Source organism: Mobula hypostoma, chromosome 7 (genome assembly GCF_963921235.1).
Source record: "Mobula hypostoma chromosome 7, sMobHyp1.1, whole genome shotgun sequence".
In the NCBI taxonomy this organism is placed as follows: Eukaryota; Metazoa; Chordata; class Chondrichthyes; order Myliobatiformes; family Myliobatidae; genus Mobula; species Mobula hypostoma.
Genome location: NC_086103.1, coordinates 10,096,069 through 10,110,822, shown reverse-complemented (window position 1 = coordinate 10,110,822; position 14,754 = coordinate 10,096,069). Strand labels below are relative to the sequence as shown.

The 14,754-nt window shown below is 43.4% G+C and overlaps 1 protein-coding gene across 1 annotated transcript in view; it reads left to right on the top strand.

Moving 5' to 3' along the window:
• Positions 1-14,754, top strand: part of LOC134349875 (uncharacterized) — a 102,553-nt gene that overhangs the window by 79,835 nt on the left and 7,964 nt on the right. Inside the window, exons 4-5 of the mRNA XM_063054840.1 lie at positions 8,545-8,743; positions 11,471-13,885. Of these exons, the coding sequence (XP_062910910.1) occupies positions 8,545-8,743; positions 11,471-13,885 (2,614 nt within the window). The remainder of the gene's footprint in view (positions 1-8,544; positions 8,744-11,470; positions 13,886-14,754) is intronic.

The following is a 14,754-nucleotide window of genomic DNA, read 5'->3' as shown; positions in this document are numbered from 1 at the left end:
AACAGGCAGGAGGAACAGAAGCCTGAAGGCACACACTCAGCGATTCAGGTACAGCTTCTTCCCCTCTGCCATCCGATTCATAAATAGACATGAAACGTATGGACGCTACCGCACTCATTTAGTATATAGTAATCCTGTTTTGTCCGATTTTTAATCTATTCAATATACGTATACTGTAATCTATTTGTTTATTTATTATTAACTTATTTTGTGTTTTCAGTCTTTTTTCTTCTTCTTCTATATAATGTATTGCTTTTAACTGCTGCTGCTCAGTTAACAAATTTCTCGTCACATGCCGGTGATAATAAACCTGATTCAGATTCTGAAGGGTTTCAGCCCAAAACGTCGACAGTGCCCTTTTCCCTGGATACTGCATGGCTTAATGTGTTCCTCCAGCATTTTGTGTGTGCTGCTTGCATTTCTGTGTTTAATTCCTTTTGAAATAAGACTGGAAAATCCTCTGGCATTGCATCGCGGTGAAATGACAATTCTTGATGTAAATGACAATTCACCGCTTTCCGTGATAGCAGTATTGTCTTACAGATATCAGAAGTGATAATACTAGGAATGCGGTTTCGTCTCCAAACTGCGGAAAATCCCGACATTGGAATACATGCAATCGTTGATACGCGATAATTTCCACCCAGCACTTCAATCTTAAAACGCAGAGAACTGCGGGCTATACTCAAATGTCCGAGCTGTTGCTGGAGAAGCCACCAGTCAGGGAGCTGAAGGCATCCTTTTGACTGCTGCCAACTGCGACTGACGGTGGGATCCGTCTGAGATATGGAACAACCTCACCGGAATGGATATAAATGACAACCCATTTAATAGTGAAATTTACAGAAGTATTTTAAGAGAGGACACACCTCGCGGTACCTTAGTGATTAGAGTGAAATCTATTGACTTTGACGAAGAGATAGTTGCTGAGCTAACATGTTCCTGAGACCAAAAGACATAGGGGCAGAACTAGGTCATTGACGCCATCGAGTCTCCTTCAATATTCCATCATGGAATCCCGGATCCTGCCTTCTCGCCAAATTCTATGATGCACTGTGCGATCAGGAAAATATCAATTTCTACCTTAAATGTACCAACAGACGGCCTCTATCGCAGTTTGTGGCAGATCATTCCACAGATTCACTACTCATTGGCTAAAACAAACAAAAAAAAAATCCTCCTTGCCACTATTCTAAAAGGTCGCCCCTCAATTTTGAGTCTCTGCTCTCTAGTTCTAGATACTCCCACCATAGGAAGCAGCATAGCAGCATCTTTGCATACACCCTATCTAGCAGTATTAACTTCCGGTAGATTTGAATGAGATCCCTCCCCCGCCCCCCCCCCCACTCCCACATTCATGTAAATTCCAGTGAGTACAGGACCAAAGTTGCCAAATGTTCCTCATGTATCAACTCTTCCAGAGTCTCTCCAATGACAACACATCCTTTCTGAGATATGGGCCCCAAAACTGTTGGCAATATTCTCAGTGCTGCCTGACTTACCCTGTAAATTACCCATCTGGGTGTCTTGCATGAGGATTTCGAAGTCCTTCTGCACATTTGATGTATGAACCTTTTCTCTGTTTTAACAATAGTCCGCACTATTGTTCCTTTTACCAAAATGCATTATCGTACATATCCCAACACTTTTCCATTGGCCACTTTTTTTGTTTGGCCCATTCTTCCAATTTCTGTAGGTCCTGCTGCAGTCGCATTGCTTTCTCAGTAGTACCTACTCTTCCGCTTACACTATGCTCTGCGCAGTTTGCTACAAGGCCATCAATTCCATTATACAAATCAATGACAAACAATCTGAAAAGTAGCAGTCCCAATACTGACCACTGAAGAAGATCACCAGTCTCTGGCATCTTTCCTCTATCCATGCCAGTATCTTTCCTGTAACTTCATAGTATTTCATCTGTTCAGCAGTCTCATGCCTGGAACCTTATCAAATGCCTTCTGAAAGTCCAAGTAAATGACATCCACTGCCTCCCCTTTGTCCCCCAAGCCTGCTAATTCCTCGAAAATCTCTAATAGATCTGTCAAGCAAGATTTTCCTTGACTGAAACCATGCTGGTTTTGACTTATTTTATCATTAGTCTCCAAATACCCCTATACCTTGTCTTTAATAATATACTCCAACACATTCCTAAACACTGACCTTAGGGTAACTGGCATATAATTACCTTCCTTTGGACTTCCTTCCTTCATAAAGAGTAGAGTTGCGTTTCCAATTTACCCGTCCTCCGGGACCATGCCAGGAAACAAGTAGAAAGATCATGACGAATGCATCTGTTATCTCTTCAGCAAACTCTTTCAGGACTCTGGGATGTATTCTATCTCGTCCGGGTGACTTATCCACCTTAAGAAGTTAAGTTTGCCTAGAACCTTTTTCGTTGTACTAGCAAAAGCACTCACACCTGCTCTCTGACACTCATGGACGCCCGGTACATTGCTCGTGTTCTCCACAGTGAATATTGGTGCAAAGTAAACGTTAAGATCATCTGTCATTTCTTTGTCTCCCATTATTACCTCACCAGCGTCATTTTATAGTGGTCAAATATGAACTCTCACCTCCATTTTACTCTTTATATAACTGAAAAAAGACCTTTAGTATCCCGCTTTTTACTGTTGGTTAGATGACCCTCATATTTGATCTCTTCCCTTTTTATAGTTTTTCAGTTGCCTTCTGTTAGATTTTAAAAGCTTCACAGTCATCCATCTTCTCATTCACATTTGCTACCTAATACATCCTTTCCTTGGCTTGTATGCATCCTTGAACTTCCCTTGTTAGCCACGGGTGACTAGCATTGACATTTGAGAACTTCTTCTTCTGTGGGACATATCTATACTGCATCATGTGAAACATTACCCATCTCTGCTCTTCCGTCATCCCGCCAGTATCCTCCTCCAATCCACCTGGACAAGCTCCTGTTGCTTGCCTCTGTAATTCGCTTTATTGCATGGCAATGCGGATGCATGAGAATTATGCTTCTTCCTCTCAAATTGCAGTATTAATTCATTTTTATTATGACTACTGACTCCTTTGCTTTAAGTTAAGCTTCCTAATAAAATCTAAAATAACCTTTCCCCGAGTAGTCTCAAACATAAGCTGCTCCAGAAGCCATCTCATAGGCAATCAGAAGATTGCTTCTGTTGCGATCTGACACAAACCTGATTTTCCCAAACTTTTCGCATACTGAAATGCCCCATTACAATTGTGTTTTAGGCTTATTATATGCCTTTTCATCTCCCTTTGTAATCTTGACACCACGTTTTGACTATTTGGAGGCCTATATAAGATTCCCATAATGGTTTGTTTTTACACTTGCAGTTTCTTAATTCTACTAACAAAGATTCATAATTTTCTGACCCTATGTCATCTCTTTGTAACGATGTAATTTCATTTCTTACCAGATCCATACCATCACCTATGCATTTCTGCCTGTATTTTCGATACAAAGTATATACTTTCATGTTCAGCTCCCAACTATGGTCTTCTTTCAGTCAGGACTCAGTGATTCTCACAACGTTATACCCACCAATCTCTAATCGAAGCATGCGTTCGTCCACCTTATTCCAATTGCAAGCGTATTTAAATACAACACATTCTCTCCTGAATCTTTCGGCCTCTCTGTGGTACAATCTAACCCTTTGCTCTGTCTGCATTTGTACCTAATTATTGGTTTGTCCATCCTTACATTCATGTTACATCCATCATCTACTTGTTAATCTGTTAGCTCATCCTCGGTATCATCCGGGATTCCATCCCAAGCCATATTAATTTAAATCATTCCCAAGTGCTCTTGTAAACTTGAATATTGGTCCCCTCTCATTCACATGCAAGTCGTCCCTTTTGTACATGTTACACGTGCCCCAGAAGCGGTCCCAATGACCCAGAAATCTGATCCCTGCCCCGTGCTGCAATTCTTCAGCCAAGCATTCATCTGTCTCTCCTTCTCTTCCTATCCTCACTGTCGCGTGTCAAAGGTAGTAATCCCAAGATTACTACCTTGTAGGTTCTGCTTCTCAGTTTGGTTCCTAACTTCCTGTCTTCCTCTTTTAGGACCTCCTGTTATGTCAGTGGTACCACTATCTACCACGACATAACTGAAAGAACGGCTGAAAGCAGTAACCTGATGGCGAGTCCCGAACATTTCTCTGATATAAATCTTTATTTAATCGTCATTTTCGGTTGCACTTCTTTCTCTTTCTTTCTCGTAATCATTGTTCTTCAGATTGGTATCAAATGTAAACAGGACAGAGATATGAATGAATATTTTAATCCTCCCGTCTGCTCTCTCCCAATACGTTTGATTCCAGGCTTGCAATGGAGGAAATTTTACGCTATCACGGAACTGTCCGTGTGGTCTCAGGACCACAAACGCACCATTATTCAGAATATCTGTCTCCGCTAGTCTGCGAAGAACAATTTTCTCTTATTGAACCCATACGCCGTCTCAACATCAGAGGCCCAGTACTAAGATCGCAGTGATTCGGAGGCACAATAGAGTAACTCAGTTACTGACGGGAATTTCAGCGTCCAGTAATGCAGGAAATTTCGAATTAATTTTTCAAGTTAATATTCCTTTTGCTTTTGGATAAACCACAACCGAAAGAATCTGGAGGAGCTGGAGGAGGTGTCAAGTGGAAGAGTAATTTGTTGTCGAAACTATCATCGGATCTCTAAGTGTGGAGAGGAAGGTGTGCTGGTATAAAGAGGAGGCAGGAGTGCCGAGATAGGAAACAGCCGTGATTGACTGGCAGAGGAGGGGTGAAAGCCGTCTTGCCGAACGAGCTAGACACCGGACCGGAAGGTGCGTATGTGGGAAGCTGCCAGATAGTTGTTATATGGAGGAAGACAAAAAAAAAGTCTGATAGAACTGGGAGGGGTTGGGCATGTTAAATTTGAGGTGCTAAGCAGGTAGTCATTAGCAATGTATGGATACTTATAAGGAGGTGATAATGAGAGACATGGGGGAGAGGTAAAAAATGGAACCAAAACAGGCTGCTATTCTTTGTTTTCTAAATCCCCCTGTTCCTTCTCAGGAGACAAACTATCCACTGATATTTACTATAACGTGGTAATTCCCACAGCTATATGTTTTTCCAGCTGAATCTGTGAGGTAAAGCCAACATTAAGTGAGCAACTTTCAGAGCTCTTGTTTTCTGTGCATAATGGCTACCCCGAGCTCCCAAATGTATGTCATTTCCCAATCCCTTCCTATTCCGACATAGACCTGTTCATACTCCTTCTTCTCTATTGCCAGGGAGAGGCCCAACCCAAACCCATAGAATGAAACCTAATCATATGAACATTAAATTTCCCATTTCAGATAATATTTACCACTGTTGCCACCACAGTCTCCCCTCTCTTCCTCCTCCCGCGCCCCACCGCGCCACTGGCATCTGATCCTGCTCTGGTCCTCCATTTTTAGATCTCTTTGCCATACCCCGTCGTCCCCTTTCCTCCACGTCGCACATCACCTACTCCTATGTGCTTTCCCTATCGCCGCTCGATTGCCATTCCATTTGCCCTTAAACTATCCGCTAACGTTTCCCTTTCATTTTTAGGTTTCCGTTAGTCTTGCGAGGCCATGGATCTGTGCCTGGAAAGTCTTCACTCTCCAGGGCGCAGGTCGGGGTAAGGTTGTATGGAAGACCGGCAGTCTTCCATACAACCTTGGGAAGGGACTAGGGTACCTCGAGAAGGGCAGGGACCCATACAGCTTGGCACCAGTGTCGTCGCAGACCACTGTGTGATTAAGTGCCTTGCTCAAGGACACAACACGCTGCCTCTGCTGGTTCTCGAACTCACGACCTTCAGACGCTAGTCGAATGCCTTAATTACTTGGCCACGTGCCCACACTTTCATTATTTAATCCCACTCTGAGTAACCAGCTAGCTGCATTCACATTCATCCTGTCACCCTGCTGTACCCTTTATCTCCACTTACTCCCCTTTAAACTGCCTCTCTTCTCTCTCCACACTTAGGTTCCTCCAGCACATGTTTTGTTAACCCATTTGTTTGTGTTTATTTTTACTTTCGGTTAAGGAACCAAACTTGCTCTTCATAACGCCTTTCTGTCTGGATTTCAGGCATCTGAAACTGAAAGCTGTTTGCTATAATAGGAGTCCGATTACTGAACACCGCATGACCTTTATCATTCTAACATTGTTGTCATCTAGATATATTTATAGGTCGAGAAAATTATTTTTGCTTGAGAAATATGTCGTCAAAATTGCGATTACATTGGAAAGCATTCTGTATGAACTACTGAGGATATGTAGACATTCGATTTCGTCTTTCCGAGAATTTTACAAGTATGTATACCGGTTTTTATGTTCAAACTTTCATGTAACCTGATGACTTCTATAGATTTTAAATGTGAAGTGTAATAAATTGTAAAGGTAAGTGCGTAAGAGGAATTATTTCAAATCATATTAAAATATTTGAAGCAGCCTTGTAGTATGCAGTTTATCTAAAGTGGCATTCCAGAAATAAGGCGATTCGATTCATTTGGCGATGTATTTGATACCGATTTTGATTGGTTTATTCGTTGTATGAGTATCGAACATATAGCGAAATGCCTCGTTTGCGTTAACAGCCAACGCAACCAATGGATCTGCTCGGAGCACACATGCGTCGCCGCACTTTCCGGCTTTAAAATAGTACGTCCACAATGTTTAGCAGAACCTGGACACCAACATTAACAACAACAACAACAACAATAACAATAACAACAACAATAACAATAACAACAACAACAACAACAACAACAACACCAACAACAACAACAACAACAACAATAACAATAACAATAAAACAAGCTCCTTTCGTCTCCCAGCCAATCGCTCTCTCATACAAAATGACAGACCGCTTCCGGTCCTTCAACATCCAAATTAGCTTGGTTCTTTCACTGAATAACCCCCCCCCCCCATTTTTTTTCCGTAGGTTACGTTTAAATTTATATCATAACAGTTGGTTTGGCATTAAATGGAAATAGATCTTAAATGCTCTTATAAATGCCCATGGGGCACACAAAACAACATCACAACATTGAAAATATTTGACGTACGTAGATAGTATTGTGAGGATGGCATACAGCATGCTTCTCTTTATATGTTGGGGCGTTTATACGGACAATATGCTGCTGTATGTAACATTATTTAGACTAAGTTTGGAGTAGTGTGTACCGTTTTGACGCCAGACTGATCTGAGAGTTTCTGAAGAAAAGTAGGAGTGTTTCACCAGGATGGTGATTGGATTCTGATATTGCCCATCAGGTGCAGTTAGACGAACTTAATTTATCTCGAGCTTCAGGGGATGAGGGTTCAAATAATAGAGGGTAGTGGCTTAAGACGGGCATCTCGGAGTACGTACGTGTGCAACAGTACTGCTTAAAGGAGATTAGAGAGGAAAACATTTTGTACCGACAGTGATAATTGCGTTGAACACGCTGTCTCGGAATTCGTAGATTTTTCCGATAAGAAATTAGAGGAATTTAGGCAGACACGTGAACGGGCTGGGGGTGGGGTGGGTGGAGTGGATTATATGACGAAATGAACCCTGTGCGGGTAAAATGGGATTAATTAGGTTAGTATCGCGCCAGATGGGCCGAAGGGCCTGCTTCTGTGCTATACTCTTCCACATTCTAAGTGTTATGGGCTATCGCTATGAACGCCAGGCATTCGAGTATTAATATGTGTTGGCGGGCCCAATTGTTGTTTCCCTTCTTTGTAGAATTGCTGACATAAGAAAGATTATGTTGCTCCCCACGGCCCAGAAGAACTGGAAGCCATCGTCCTTACAGCAGAATAGTTGCCCGATTCAAGTCAGCAGCAGCAAGTCTATTCTTCATGCAAGGGCAGGAGGAGCGCTCACACATTATGATAACATAGTACTCTGCAAGGCTGGTCGGTCTGCAAAATCCCGTTCAAAAGCTCTGTAATCGGACATCACATCGATGTGATATTTCCCGATGAAGCAGAAAACATCCATGGTGCGTTGAAGCGTGTACTTTGAGAATGCGGACAAAAATTCTGCTCTTGAAGCTGCAAGGAAATTTGGCAAATGTGGTAACATTGTGAGCGGTTGTCAAAATGCAGGATCACTAAGTAAAGTCTTTAATATAGACAGCTCTTTGGGCTAACGCTTGCATGTAAATAGAGATCCCAGCTTTCCTTTATCCCTGCCTAGAATAAAACTGCTCTATTTTGAATAGTAATTGGATTTTTCACAAACGGTAACAAAATAATTTGTGCTCCGAGAAATTACTTCCATTTGCACGTTTTGTTAAATTGTAATATAAAAAAAATAACATGATCCCCACCAAAGTAATTGCTGCTGCAGAACATTTGTGCACCCTTCATATTCTGAGAGCAGCTGATTTCAACTGGTGATCATTATCAGTGCCTGAGTCCCAGCCCTACGTCCTGCTCCCTCGGAGCGGTCCTGGCTCTTTGTAGAGCCCCGGCCCCACGTCCTGTTCCCAAGCACGGGTCCCGGCTCTGTGTTCCATGTTCCTGTTCTCTCCCGACCAAGGCTCTGCGTTCCTTTGTCCCTCGTCCAAGGCTCTGGGTTCCTATCTCCCAAGATTACCAGGTCTCTGTGTTCTGCGTTCCTGACTCCAAGATTGCCAAGGCTCAGTGTTCTGCGTTCCTGTCACGCAAGATTGCAAGTCCAAGTCTCAGCTTCGTGTTCTCATCCAGTTCTGGTCCCGCATCCTGCCCAGGATTCCAGCGTCTGCCGTCACTTCTGGTCCTGTTGCCTTGCCACGTCTTGTCCTCGCCTAGATCCGGAGTCTGAGCCCGAGTCAAGTTCAAGGTTCCGGGTCCCTGTCCAGTCTCTAGCCCAGGTTCCACCTTCCTTCTTTCTCCTCCAGGTTCCGCTTTCCCAGTCTAGTCCTTGCCCAAGCTCCCTGTATCCCAGTCTCGTCTAGGACCTGTGTCTTGTCCAGCGTTGTTTCCTCCCAACTTCCCTTGCTTTCTTGACACACCTAGTCCTGTTCCTAGTATTTCAGTGTCTGTGTCTTGCATTTAGGTCCGGTCCCAAAGACCCCGATATGACAGAACAGTCCAGCTAAGCATAGACTCAGCGACACTGACACCGTCGTTTTATTCTTGCCATCCTGGGTTCCCACCTGTTGAATACACCCACCCCCACCCACCAGTGTCGTCTGTAGTCCTGTAGAGCCTGTTTGGTCGCCAGGAGGCTCCCATAGGTGGCTGGGGGGAGGTGGGGGCGGGGGTGTACTGTCATGCCGGGTCCTTGAAGTCCACATTCCGCTTCACGGTCCGGTCCATCGATCCGTATTTCTGGTTTTCCGGTTTTGCTTTGTCCTGTTGTGTGCCTTGATTGAGGCACATGATTCTCATTTTGAGCTGGCTACATAAACAGCGCCTGGGTTCAGCTTCAGTGGCTGCACACTGCCCTCCCCTTCCCCTTCCTTCTAAAGCATCGCCTGCTACCTTCACCAGAAGCCTCGCCTGTTACCATCGCCTGAATTCTCGCCTGCTACCTCCGCTTGTGTCCTCGCCTGTAACGCGGTCAGGTTCAACCGCCAGGGCAAGATTGGGGCCTTGCTGTATCTAGATGAGGAACTGTCTTTCGTTGTTTGGAACTGCCTCTATGTCCACGCCTTCGCTAGGTAGTCCGGCCGTTTGCCGCTAACTTGTGTTCGGTTCCGTCTCTGTGTCCACGCCTTTGCCAGGTAGGTCCGGCCGTTTACGCTACCTTGAGTGGAGATCTGTCTATCAGAGTCCTCTGCATAAGTCCCAGCCCTGCATCCTGCTCCCTAGGCTCGGTCCTGACTCTGTGTAGAACCCCGGCCCCAAGTCATGTTCGCAATCAGGGGTCCCGGCTCTGTGTTGCATATTCCTGTTCTCTCACGGCCAAGGCTCTGCGTTCCTGTTCCTCAAGACCAAGGCTCTGTGTTCCTGTCCCCCTCGACCAAGGCTCTGGCTTCCTGTCTCCCAAGATTACCAAGGCTCTGTGTTCTGCGTTCCTGTCTCCCAAGATTACCAAGATTCTGTGTTCTGCGTTCCTGTCTCCCAAGACCAAGGCTCTGTGTTCCAGTCTCCCAAGTCCAAGTCCTAACTTCGTGTCCTCATCCAGTTCTGGTCCCGCGTTCTGCCCAGGAGTTCTACGTCCTGCCACCACCTCCAGTCCTGTTTCCTTGTCACGTCTTGTCCTCGCCAGATCCGGAGTTCGAGCCTGAGTCAAGACCCAGGTTCCGGGTCCCTGTCCAGTCTCTGGCTCGGTGTTGTTGTCCAGGTTCCAGCTTCCTTGTTCCTCGTCCAGTTCCCGGTTTCCTCGTCCAGCCTTTGCACAAGCCCTGTATCCTAGTCTCGTGTAGGGCCTGTGTCTTGTCCAGCGTCGTTTCTTCCCCACCTCCCTTGCTTGCTTGACACTCCTAGTCCTGTTCCTAGTGCTTCGTGTCTGTGTCTTGCATTTGGGTCCGCTCCCAGCGCCCCCGTTATGACATTATTCGGGAATTCCAGTATTCGGGAATCGAGCATTGGAGGGGATGTATTTAAGGTGGTGATCTGGGGATGGAATTTATAATCCAAAAGCAGCATGTACTCGTTTTGTGGTCTATGTTTGGAGTAAGTTACCAGCAGAAGTGGTAACTTGATCTTGCAATGGTTGGAAAGATTTTGTGGGATTTGTCCCAAGTCCTGGACAAATGTGGGTAGCTTCTTTGTTGGCATTGATCGATTTAGCCTTTTACTGTGCTGCATAACTGTATGACTCTTAAAATGATTATATGCCGTTGTAGAAAGCAAGACGACAAAAAGGAAAAAAAAATATTTTATTAACCGTTTTGCTAAACATTTTTATTAGGTACAGGCACGTCATTTTTTCTTCTGTTGTCAGCAAAAAAAAATTACTGTTTGTGCAGTCTGGGCATCTCTCTTGTTCATAGGTTATTCATTAAGTTTTATTAAGTATTCATTAATTATTGTTATTAAAAGGTGGCGATGTCCAAATGGGATCGGCTGGTGGTTGCTTGAATTGGGTCAAACATACGGTTTCAAATTTTGTTGGTTGTGCAGCGGAAGCGACGTATTCTGTCTATAACTGTTTTTGCTAAAAACTGAATTGCTACCTTCGAGGATATCACTCCCTAAATAAATCGAATCGCTAATTTATCAAAAGACAATTTATAGTTGTACACCATTAAATATACTTGAAGCCAGTCATGCTTTAAGGAACGTTGTTGTAGTTGTTGAAAAGGACCGGTTGTGTCGCTGTGAACCAATAACAAGCTTAAACGCAGAGATGGATCCATCGGCCCTCCCTCTTCCCAGAAAGAAAGACCATAATCGACGAGAAAGCGAGCAGTGCGCGTTAGCACGGTGGATGCAAGACAAGAAAGATAAACGTGTTGACTTTACGCATTAGATTGTTATATTGTTGGAACTGTAGTATTTAGCGGTAAGACGAATTTTCCGTTTTAAATGACTAGAAACCGAGATTTGGCAGACAATTGAAAATAAAATAATGGCGAATTCGGTGCTCGATAACGTCATTGCTTTCCGGAAGATTGCTTTCATGATTCTGGGATGTATAACTGGTCAGATTTACGGACAGATTCGTTATACCATTCCCGAAGAAATGGAGATGGGAGATTTTGTTGGAAATATCGCTGAAGATTTGATTTTAAATATACCAGAACTAACGGCTCGAAAAGCTCGGCTAACCTCTGATATTGGCGGACAGTACATGACGGTAAATGTAGATAATGGGATTTTGTCCATTCGTGAAAGAATGGACAGGGAGGTTCTTTGTGGGACAGTAAGTGTGTGCACTATTCCTTTTGAAATAATACTGGAAAATCCTTTGGCGGTGTATCGCGGGGATGTGGAGATTCTTGATATAAATGATAATGCCCCCATATTCCGGGACAGCATCATTGCCTTGGAGATATCAGAAGCGGTTACACCTGGAGCACAATTCCCGCTAGAGAGCGCAGAAGATCCGGATGTTGGATTAAATACAGTTGTTTCGTACACAATCAGTTCCAATGAATACTTTAGTATAAAATCGCAGCGAACTGAGTATGGAGTTGTAAATGCCGAGTTGCAGTTACAAAAACCATTAGACAGAGAGCTGAAGTCAGCTTTTCAGCAGGTCCTAACGGCGATTGATGGTGGGATACCAAACAAATCCGGTATAGCTCAAATCCTCATTACAGTGGTGGACTTCAACGATAACCCACCAGTATTTGAACGTGAAGTTTATAAGGGAAGCATAAAGGAAAATTCCCCCCAAGGTACGTTGGTGCTGACAGTCAAAGCAACTGATTTGGACGAAGGTTTGAATGCTGAGCTAACATATTCTTTTAGCAAGTTAGCTTCTCCGAGAATTCCGGAGTTGTTCAGTTTACACCCTCATACGGGGGAGATTCGGGTGGAAGGAGAGCTAGATTTTGAAGGAGTGAACAGTTATACCCTGAATGTCCAAGCTTTGGACCATGGATCACCTGCAATGGGAGGACGCACCACGGTGATAATCAGAGTAATTGATGTAAACGACAACGCACCAGAGATAAAAGTTGAATCAATTACCAGCAAAATTGTGGAAAATGCTCCACTTGGAACTTTGGTAACGCTGATCAACGTCATTGACCGCGATTCTGGAGAAAATGGACGCGTTCACTGTGACACTCTAACGAATGTCCCCTTCACACTTCGAAAGTCATCAAATAATCATTATGAGTTAATTACTAATGGACCTTTGGACCGTGAAACTATGGCTGAATATAAAATAGTTATAACATTTCGAGACTTAGCAACACCTTCACTGTCCACAAATAAAACCATCACTGTTGTAATTTCAGACGTGAATGATAACGCACCACGGTTTGCTCTATCATCGTACAATATATATGTAACGGAGAATAATTCCCCGGGCACCTCTGTTTTCGCTGTGACTGCAAATGATCTCGATATGGGCCAGAATTCTTATGTATCTTACTCTTTCCTCGGGAAACTTAATCAAGATTTTTTAGTAAGTAATTACCTCAGTATTAACTCTATGAATGGTACAATTTACACACTGCGCTCGTTTGACTATGAACAACTGAAAACCTTCCGCACCTTTGTGCAAGCCTGTGATGCTGGTGTGCCTCCGCTAAGCAGCACTGCAACAGTGAATGTTATCATCCTCGATCAAAATGACAACTCACCGGTAATAGTTTCACCTTCGACACAGCGTGCATTATCAACAGTGGAATTTGTGCCCCGAGCAGCGAGTATTGGCTACTTGGTCACCAAAATAATAGCAACTGATGCGGATTCCGGGCAAAACGCACGGCTGTCTTATCAGATGAGAAAAGCTACCGATCCCAGTTTGTTTAACATTGCGAAAGATTCAGGTGAAATTAGAACAACGCGCAAAATTCTGGAGTTGGACGCTACTTCGCATACGCTCCTAATCTTGGTTGTGGACAATGGACAGCCAATCCTCTCCAGCACGGTTACAATTAATATTACAGTTTTAGAGAATATCACTGAAACAGTGACCGAGGCCGCTAACTTCTGGAGCAGTTCTGAACACTTCACTAATTTAAATCTTTATTTTATAATCATTTTCAGTTGCACTTCAGTTCTCTTTCTTGTGATTATCCTTCTACTAATTGGCTTGAAATGCAGGCAAAATACGAACACCTTCCAAGGCTATAATTCTTCCACTTGTGCTGATTCAAACTATACGTTTAATAGAACACCTGCAATGGAGGAAACTTTACGCTATCCTGGAACTGGTCGTTTGGTCCGCGTGACAGATTCACACCATTACTCTGTGTGTCTGTCTCCAGAATCAGCTAAGAGTGAATTTCTCTTTTTGAAACCACGCAGCACCCCAACGTCTCAGGTTCAAGGCTAAACTAGGATGGTCGGGTAAGGTTATGATTGACTATTTGGTGAAAAATTAAATATATTCATGTGTGAATCGTGGTAAGCGTTGTCTTCAAGGAAATATCTCGCTTCCGTATTTGTTTATATTTACTTACACGCGATGAATTACCGTATTTGGTCAAAATAAAATTCCCCTTAATTGTAATCCCAGCGACCGGAATTGGTGTTGTTTCGGCATGCAGCGAAGTCCAGGGCCAGTTATTGAATGCACTCTATAAAACTATCGCTGCTGCGTCAACAATCGAAGGTAATTTAGTGCATGGATCCAGATCTCGTACTTCAATATCTAGCATCACATTGAGAAGCATTCTGAGAATCCATATCAAGTCGCGTATTTGGGTTCTACTTTGCTGTTCGTCGAGATTTGTTCGATGTAAAAAAAACTGAATGTGACAGCATTCTTGGTAATTTATCAGCACATTGAAAGAAATTCCGAAAATTTTATGGAGTCGCGAAACGAATTCTGCTTTGTTTTTTTGGCGAATTTATTTCAGAACAGAATGAATGTAACAGCATAGTAAAAGAGTAAATGTAAGTCCTAATTATTAGGTTATTCTGCCTTTCCGTTACGTGTTATTGATGACACGTGATGCAGCAATGCACTACACAGTGCAGTGTGCATAAATGATCATACCCAAAAAGAAGGCCATTTGAGCCTGTGGATCCACATTTTTTGCTCATCTTCTACCTGAATCTGGCTCAACATCACCGAGGTTTTCCTCCGCATTAGAGTTCATGAAGTATAATGCAAATATATTTGAATGCCTTTACATCCATCCCTACGTTCTATATTTTACTATATATGAACTATATAAAATTGCGTTGTCTGCAT